Raw genomic sequence first — 9,722 nt, 5'->3', positions numbered from 1 at the left:
CCTGGGTGGCAACTTTCAGTGATCTATGCACATGGACACCGAGATCTCTCTGCTCATCCACACTACCAAGAATTTTACCATTAGCCCAGTACTCTGTATTCCTGTTACTCCTTCCAAAGTGAATCACCTCACACTTTTCCGCATTAAACTCCATTTGCCACCTCTCAGCCCAGCTCTGCAGCTTATCTATGTCCCTCTGTAACCTGCAACATCCTTCCGCACTATCCACAACTCCACCGACTTTGGTGTCATCCGCAAATTTACTAACCCATCCTTCTATGCCCTCATCCAGATCATTTATAAAAATGACAAACAGCAGTGGCCCCAAAACAGATCCTCGAGGTACACCACTAGTAACTGAACTCCAGGATGAACATTTCCCATCAACCATCACCCTCTGTCTTCTTACAGCTAGCCAATTTCTGATTCAAACCGCTAAATCACCCTCAATCCCATGCCTCTGTATTTTCTGCAATAGCCTACCATGGGGAACCTTATCAAACGTTTTACTGAAATCCATATACACCACATCAACCGCTTTACCCTCATCCACCTGTTTGGTCATCTCAAAGCTCATCTGCTCATCACAAACTGCTGCATGGGAATTCAATTGGTATGCCTCTCAGTTTTCATTTGAAAATCACTCAACTCAGAGGGAGTTATATCTTGCGCCATTATAATTCTACAAAATCAACAAACATCTCTCTTTTGTGCAATTTGTGAGCTTTAGCTGTTTTACGTCTTTAATTCAAATTGTTTCTGTGGAGATTCAAAAAGCTATCATTCTTAAAAAAGATTCATTTTAACAATTAACGCATATTTGATTTTTATAGAAAACGGATTTAGGGTCCCAACTAGTTTTTTGTTTGATGTAAAAGAACTTTGTATTTGTTCTTGGAGATTTTTGCAAACATCATTGTGCCATGTGCCTCATCATGCTCAGCTACATCTCTTCATACCATTAATCAGAGAGGTGGCTCATGCATGTCAAACAAATTGATACAGGCCTCTTCTCATCCAAACCCATTGGAGTAGTACAACATTTAATATTCAACTTAAGATGCCTTATTGTCGGAGGTTCAAGGTACAAAAATAAGAAGAAGATTTAACCTGAGAGAAACAAAGAGACAGAATAATGGCTAATAATTATATAAAAGGGGTACATTTTATTGCATTTGTATCTGTTTCTCATCTGTACATGTTTGTCCTGCAGTCATTCATGCATGTGCTATAATGCTGACTATTCACCAGCTTGCACTATTCTTCACTAAATTTAGAGATCCATTTTTCAATATAGAATTACACATCCTAAGTTATAGGCTCTGGATCTACTTCCAGCACGTATAGGTAATATAAGCTTAGTCACAAGAAATTAGCATCCTCAGGGGTTTCAAGGGATCTGTTGTGTAGCATGTCTTCTTGTGCAATCAGTAAACGTCTGGAAGGTTTCATGTCCTGTCGAGAATTTGTTTAAAATTTGCTGAATGAGCTGCTCATTGTTCGTCTCTTCATCACATCAACTGGCCTCAAAAATCTTCCAGATCTTGACATTAATTGGTCAAAGTTTGTTCATGCTATTTTGCAGTTAATCTACCATTTTGTTTCCTGTGTTTGGATCATGAGTGATTTATGCCGATTTTGAGCTAAATTATAACAGCTAGTTGAGGGCAAAATATTTTTCAAATAGCACCCACTGTGCATACTATCCTATCCAATAACTGTAATCTCAAAGCTCTGATAGCATAATCAATATTCACTCGTCTCTGGCATGGCTAGTGAATATAGCATTACACATCAACATCATTACCGTTCCCTTGGGCTGTCTGCAATATCGGCCACTCAGCAAAATCCCTTCATTATCACAATTTTCAATGTATACTAAATAATATACAAGGTGAATGTATGTTAGCAATATGCAGAAGGAGAGAAAGAAATTCTCTATCTAAATTTGTAAACTGGAGGTCAAATCGTAATTGTATGAATGGTAGTTGCATAGAAACTTGTATTCTAGAAGTCGGAAACTAGAACTGCATAGCTGAGAAAAGTAAACTGTCAGAACTTTGTCCCCTTAGTTTTAATTGTGTTATTACAGAAATATATTTGACTATAATCTATCAACAAAATTCTTCAGGCAATATCTATGGCTACATCACACTGTTGTATTGATTCAGTTTAATTTTCGTCCTTGAACTACTGACAGTCTACAGCAGGTTTTGATGTGCTCACTTAACTCTATGTGCTATTTGTAGCAGTAATGCTTTTCTAAGTATGAATATTATGAAAATATAATCCAAGAGCATTCTCTTTCTGAGCTATTATATATTTAAAGTTTATTCGAGATTATTTAGTGAAATCTTTTCTTGTGTTTTTTTCTCCTTCTCATGTTTGTTTCAGATATTACCATGCAATGCTGCTTAGAAGAGAAGGAAGGCATATAGCCTAATCTTGAGCCTATTACCATTAAATGTAGGAGCAGATAAAGCCCACTCTGTTCTGCCATTCAGTAAGATCTTGGGTAATCTGATAATCCTCGAGTCTAATTTTCTACTATTTCCTTACTGATCAAAAATTTGTTCATCTCAGCCTTGAACATACTTAATGACCCAGCCTCTTCAGCACTCTGCAGTAAAGAATTTCACAGATCCATTACTCTCTAAGAGAAGAAATTTGTCCTCATCTCTGTCTTAAATGAGATATTATTCTGAGATATGCCCTCTGGTCCTGCTATGGCACAAGGGAAAACACCTTTCAGCAGATACCTTGTCCAATGAAGAACGCCAATAATACTATTCTAAAGTTACAACTTTATGCCTTTAAATAGCAGCTTTAATATAGTCAATACACAACAGCATCTTTAAAATTGAGCATAGGGAAAATAAGAGCTAAAGCAAGGATGTAGAAGGTAGAAGAAGTGGCTTAAAACTTAGTTGAAGTTATGCATTTTGAAAATATTTTTAGAAGAGAAAGCCAAAGGGACAAGGAGAGAATTCAAAAGGAATAGGAGCCAGACCACTTCTAGAAACTTTGCAATGAACTGTAATCTCTGATTATCTGTCTCACCCTCATATTAAAATTTATGGAATATGTTCTATTCGAAGAATACTGCACATCTGAAATTGAGAACTCACTACACAATAAATGTAATTTATTACATATAGACGTAGCTTCAGCAGACAAATCATATTTTGTAGAAAAAAGATTTTGGGCGATTTTGCGAGCGCACTTTAACATTAGAAGAATAGAATGCTGTTTCCAGAGATGACATTGGCACTGAAGGGGATTTCCTGTTGTTGACAGTCCTACAACTCTTAATTATTGCTTATGTGTTCTTAGTGATCATGTGTTCACTGTTTTCTCCTGAGTGCTGTTTCTTTGTATCCTTATGCCATTCCCTTTGTGTGAGATTAATGCCACTGCCTGTCTAGACGTGGCCTGCACTGGACTTGGACCTTTCCCGCACAACATGTTGTGATCAAGCTATTCAAGAGTAATTTTAGAAGTTGCACAGCATTACTTTGAATCTTCTTCATATGAATAACTCTTCCTTCCAGATTCTTTCTGACCTTTCTCAAAGTCAGTCATTCAGGCTGGAGGTCACTCCAGCCAAATAGCAATTCCTCATATGAGGGGTCACAGTGCCACTGATGTTCTCAGATTACTTGACCTTGGAAGACATTTCTAAATCTGATCCTGACTTTGTTGGATAATCACATACACACACGTCCTGATTGACAATGAGAAAAAAAAAGGCAAATGTGGGAACAGTATTTAATTTTTCTCTCTCCGCCCCAAATTGAACCAGCCCCACGATCAAGGCAGCTGAAATCAGATTACTTGGCACAGACCAGGAATCTCGGACTCTCCTGAACCATTAAAAGAACTTTACCAGTGATTTTAATTTAAGAACTATGAACAGAGTAATGTTGACCTAATTTTTCTTTGTCAGGGTAAAAGAGTAGCTGATATTTCCAGCCAGTTCAAAGTGAAGCATATTGTGTTCAGTGGACTTGAGAATGTAAAGAAGCTGACTGATGGAAAGCTGGATGTGCCACATTTCGATGGGAAGGGAGAGATAGAAGAATACTTCCGAGAAATTGGTGCTCCCATGACAAGTGTGAGAATGCCTGACTACTTTGAAAATTTTCTACATGTGTTTAAACCTGTTAAGTCAGGCAAAGAATATTATGTTTTAGGTATGTTATTGGAAAGCTTAAAATGTTGCAACACTGTACGGTTGGTATTATAAGTAAATACTCTCATTTCTCAGGAGATCAAAGAGAATTTGAAGTACTGTTAAAACTTTCTTTTCCTCAGTTTTCCCCTTCCTTTCCTAAAGCCACAAATTCTTTTTGAGGTTAGCTCCATGAAAGCCAGCAGGTCCCCAGCACTTAAATGGCGTTCTTTATGTGCAAATCTAGTTAGTTAATGTTGACAGCCTATTCAGTTCAAGAGGCCACTGTGGCCCAAGTCCTTTCATTACCTGGCATCTTACCTACGCTTATCTACATTGCTCTTTAACCTCCCGAAAAAATCAGGAGCTAGACATTGGTCAGTTTTTCTTTTTTCTGATTAAAGGTTAATTTTTGAATCCTGACCGCTGTCCTGGTTGAAATCAGTAACTCAGTACAGACTGGGATTTAACCACACATTCCTGATCTGTGGTGCACATTCTTTTGTTTTTTTATTATGCTGATGTATATTCCCAATGTTGATTTACACCAATATTAATTCCATTCTTTTGATTAAGATATAAAATATTGAGAATTTACATTTAAAAACATCTGAGGTTATCAACATAAACCAGGAAAGATAATTTCGAAATTGACTTATTGAGAAACCATTAAAACAGACACCAGTATTTCACTTCAGTAAGCCTTGATATTCAGGTTTCAAACAAAATTTCATTGTAACTGATGGTACAAGAAAATAGTATAGTTAATTGAGTGAAATTCCTTACAAAAGAACCTAATTGGTTGGTTAGTTATATTTCCTGATTCGTTTAGCTGAATTTCTGCTGTTTAAAGAAAAAGTTGAAATTAAATCCTGACATATGAAAGTGAGAAGAGCAGTTGAAAATGAGACAAATAACAACAATCAGTTACAGACGTAGAGAAAATGCTGGAGAAACTGAACAAATCTGGCAGCATCTGTGGAGAGAGAAACAGAGTTAACATTTCGAGTCTGATATGACTTCTTCAGAGTTCTAAACAAGAGTCTGAAGAAATCATGCTCATCTCAGTATATTAACTCTGTTTCTCTGTTCACATTGCTGCCAGACATGCTGAGTTTCTGCAGCATTCTCTGTGTCTGTTTCAGACTTTTGGTGTCCATAGTATTTTGCCTTTAACAGTAATATGTTAGCTTTTGTTAGATTTCATATTGAATTTGTCTATTTTTAATTTGTCTGTTATCAGATCTTCTGTTGTTATTTATCTAAGTGATTGAATAATCAATTCCAATAGATGTTCCAATGGAAGGAGTTCCAATGGATGGCATGTCTGTAAAAGACTTGGGTGGAGTTGTGCTGGCCATCTTGAAAAGCCCTGAAAAGTATATTGGGAAAGAGATAGGCCTGAGCACTGACAAGCTTACAGTTGAGGAGTATGCTGCAATTATGTCGCGACACACTGGAAAATCAATTCAAGATTCTAAGGTTGGTTTAAAAAAGGATTTTGAAATTCATTGTTCAATAATCAAAAGGAGCATCTACACCAGAGTGCTCAGTCTGCAACTTATTGGCCACATATGATTGCTGAGACTCAGCCAACTCACCTGTTTTTGTACCTATGTTTGTTTTGCTGGTTTGTTCTATCTGAATGATATTAGATGTTAATTTTGGCCTACTTAGTGAATAAATTCTGAAACAGAACACCAAAGTCTTGGCTTACAAGCAGATTAAAAGATCATAGAATGACAGAATCCTTCAGGAAGGAGGAGATTATTCAGCCAATTCATACCTGTGTCAAATTTCAGAAAGAGTTATCTAACTGGTCCCGGTTCCATATAACGTTGCACATTCTTTTTAATCTTCTGTGTGGTTCTGAAGTTCAGGACATGCATTTTGAGGCCCATTAGCACCAAAAGATTCTACACTTCTTCAGACAAGCACCAGTGCTCAAGCTCAGAAGAACTTGTTTGTTTATTTTATTTATTTTAAATTCTCTGGTGATGCCTAATGTTGTCAGAAGTTGGGATTATATTTATTCTCAGGAAGGGTTGATATGGCAAGGCCTCATTTATTGTTCATCATTTATTGAGAAGGTGGTGCTGGACATTCCCCTTATGCTAGCCACTCGGGAAAACTAGGGTATTCACCCAATGACAGTCAAGGAATAGTGGTACATTATGTGTGACCTACAGGGGAGCTTGGAAGTTTGCTGTTCCCATGGCATTGCTGCTTGTCCTACACCGTGATGAAAGTTATGGGGCAGAGATGTTCTGTTGAATTAACCTCAATGAGTGGCTGTAGTTCATCCTTTAGATTGTACATACTGCAGTCATAGTACATTAGTAATATAGGGGGTAACTTGTGTTTAGTGATGGGGCACTAATCAAATGAACTTGCTTAGTTTTGACTGGGGCCATGTTTCTTGTGTATCATTTTGACTGTCATTGTGTTATCTTGTGACACATATTAAGTATGGGATACTGTTACTTGAAATACTCAGAGGTTTATTGATAGCGTAGAGCAGAACATGCAGTTATAAGTAACTATGTATGCAGCCTCCTGCTAGCACGCCTCCTACTGGACTGCACATGGCAAATGGTCGTGTGGTTTGTATCCTGGTCTTTGGTTCATGAACTTATCAACTCTTAAAGTAACACACTGTAAGGCAATAGTACAACAGCAATTTATTTAAGAAGTATTATGTACCTGACCGTGCTTCTGACTTGAATATTTAAAATGATTAGAGATTCAGAAGTGAACGACTTGTCAAAAAGTGCCCACTTTCTGCTCTCCTTTTGTAGCCATGCTGTTAATATGTAGTGATGGTAGTGCCATTGAAAGTTAAAGGGAGATGGCTACAATTGCTGTTGTTTGAAAAGGTCATGTTCTGACTGTTGCCTGGTGCTTCTCGTCAATCCAAATCCATTGTCTAGTAGGATGGCATTATCTAGTAGGATGGCATGGGCTACCTCATTTTCTGAGAAATTCTGAACAGAGCTGATCAGTGTATAATGACCAGTGACTTGTGCTACTCTTGATATTTTAAGCAAAGGGAAATCTTACATTTAAGCAATTAAACAATCATCTCTGAAGAGTACCTGTCATGATATCCTGGGACTGTAGTGACTGGTCTTCAAAATCAGAGTGATCTTTCTTACTGATAGCTGTGATCACTGGAAAATGTATGCTTTTATCTCCATTTACATTAATTTTACTGGAGCTCTTTGATGCCATACATAATTGAATATCAGCAACTACTTTTGTGTGTCCTTTGGGATTGCATGTTTGCTTCCACGCACAGTTCAAGGGCTGTCATAAAATTCTGCTGGAACCCAATGATAATATAGTGGTATGGTAAATGGACTAATAATCTAGAGACCTAGCGTAATGCTCTGAGGACAATGGGTTCAATTCCTACGTTGGCAGCTGGCTGAATTTAAACTCATCAATTAAATAGCGCTGACTGAAATTCTTATCGATTGTCATAAAAACCCATTTGGATCATTAATGATTTTCACACAAGGACAAGGACATGCTGTTATATCTATCCCTCCCACTCCTGGGAATTATATGCTGCTGCCTATAGTTATGTGCCAGTTTGGCCTCAAGAAAGAGGAAAGTATGTCAGTAAAGTGTGGGTCAACTTGTGTGGATGATGTGGTTGAGTAGTTGGCAACACGTGGAAGCTGTAAGATGTGGCTGTGAGGTGTGCAACAGTGCTAAGTGAGTGCAGATGAGATGAAGCTATGTTGTGGTAATTGAAAGAGATTGTTGATTGGTAAGTGTTGGAGATACGGTGTACTGAGCAGGGTTTGAGGCTTTAGTGGCCGAATTGGTGGGTTATGGTATCTGTAAATATGTTTACTTGATCGTTCTTTTGAGGCCATTGTATTTCTTCCAGCACTGCCCCCAGAGCCTTGTATTGATTTCCGAAACTGTTTTCTCTCACTGCCTTTGTGATGTTTACCTGGAGGGCCTTTTGGCTTCCTGTGATTAGGTGACATCTCCACTCCCTGTATCAGAGCCTCCAAGAAGATCTCACTGCTCAATCTCTACCATGTAGTGACGCCCTTGAGTCTTTCCCAGGTCAGAATCAGTTATCAGACATCTTTTCATACATGCTGAAGCCAGAATGCTTTGAGAGGTGTAAGTTACCTTTATGTAAGTAGTGGAGGTTAAGCTTTTAGTCTTGCTAGCGTCTGACTGTTTTGATCCCCCTGTTCAAGTGTGCAGACGTTGAGTGATGTGTTTAGCGCTGACTACACACTACCATCGTTTAAACTAGCTGAGAGCACAAAGTTTGCTACCGTTTTTGGGACCTGTCCAATTTCACAGTCTTTATCTGCACAACCTGAGCCGCTTAAAAGCAATGGTAAATTGTGTAATTTGATCCACACTCACGTAAGTAGCCTATTTCAAATAGCTGTTATTTCTCTAGATTACACAACAGACCCAATTGTGTCCAGTGCTTGATGCAGTCTTCCATTGGATACAATGCTGGATTTTGTCAATAGATCTGGTATATAACTTGAATGCATGTTTACCATGAAATTCGAAGAGCTGCTTTATATTCACCTCCTGAATCATGTAACATTCGAGCACTGATGATTTCTCTAAAAGCATTTTTAACAAGAATATAACCATTTTCTAAAAGTACAGTCTTGATTTAAGCACAATATTTTTCCTTTTGGTGAACTGGTTTTGATCTTAGGAATGCTGAAATCCAGAATTGTGTAGTATGAATTTAACATCAGTCCTAAGTATTGCACAGCTTTTCTTGCACTGGATACATGTGTGAATTTTACAGAGCTAACAAATTCCCATTATTATTTCAGGTATCAATCAAGGAATATGAGGAACGAAATTTTCCAGGAGCCCAAGAACTTGCCAAAATGTTCCGGTTTTATATGAAACAACCTCATCGCAACAAGGATCTGACATTAATGTTAAATCCCAAGGCACAGTGCTTTGAGGAATGGATGTCAAAAAACAAGAATGCTTTTGTAAATGACTGAATGCCAAATTTGGCTAAATATACTCTCAATAAACATCTGACAGAGAATTCATACTAGTATTAGACAAGTGTTATTCCCTCGGGCGGCATGGTAGCACAGTGGTTAGCACTGCCGCCTCACAGCGCCAGGGACCCGGGTTTGATTCCAGCCTCGGGCGACTGTCTGTGAGGAGTTTGCATATTCTCCCCCTGTCTGTGTGGGTTTCCTCCTAGGTGCTCTGGTTTCCTCCCACAGTCCAAAGATGTGCAGGTTAGGTGGATTGGCCATGCTAAATTGCCCATAGTGTTCAGGGACATGTAGATTAGGTGGGTTATAGAGGGATGGCTCTGGGTGGGATGCTCCAAGGGTCAGTGTGGACTTGTTGGGCCGAAGGGCCTGTTTCCACACTGTAGGGATTCTATGAAACTAACATTCTTCTTCATTTAATATCAGACAAGCATACCTTCAATCATTTAACTCTAGAGTCTTCAGTGTCTCTGGTTTTAGTGGTTCCACTATTATTGGCTTCACCTGTAGTAGAAAGATCCCAAGCTCTAAAA

General features: G+C 38.3%; 1 protein-coding gene across 1 annotated transcript; it reads left to right on the top strand.

The window, feature by feature from the left end:
* Positions 1-2,820: 2,820 nt before the first annotated feature.
* Positions 2,821-9,234, top strand: LOC109912477 (nmrA-like family domain-containing protein 1). The gene is made up of 3 exons (XM_048592534.1): positions 2,821-4,193; positions 5,463-5,653; positions 9,004-9,234. The coding sequence occupies exons 1-3, from the start codon at positions 4,106-4,108 to the stop codon at positions 9,181-9,183; spliced, it is 459 nt and encodes a 152-aa protein (XP_048448491.1). The 5' UTR covers positions 2,821-4,105; the 3' UTR covers positions 9,184-9,234.
* Positions 9,235-9,722: the final 488 nt, after the last annotated feature.

This window comes from Rhincodon typus, unplaced genomic scaffold, assembly GCF_021869965.1.
Source record: "Rhincodon typus isolate 14 unplaced genomic scaffold, sRhiTyp1.1 hic_rhity00001410, whole genome shotgun sequence".
In the NCBI taxonomy this organism is placed as follows: domain Eukaryota; kingdom Metazoa; phylum Chordata; class Chondrichthyes; order Orectolobiformes; family Rhincodontidae; genus Rhincodon; species Rhincodon typus.
Note: the sequence above shows the minus strand (reverse complement) of the source record. Positions and strands in the feature narration are given on the sequence as shown.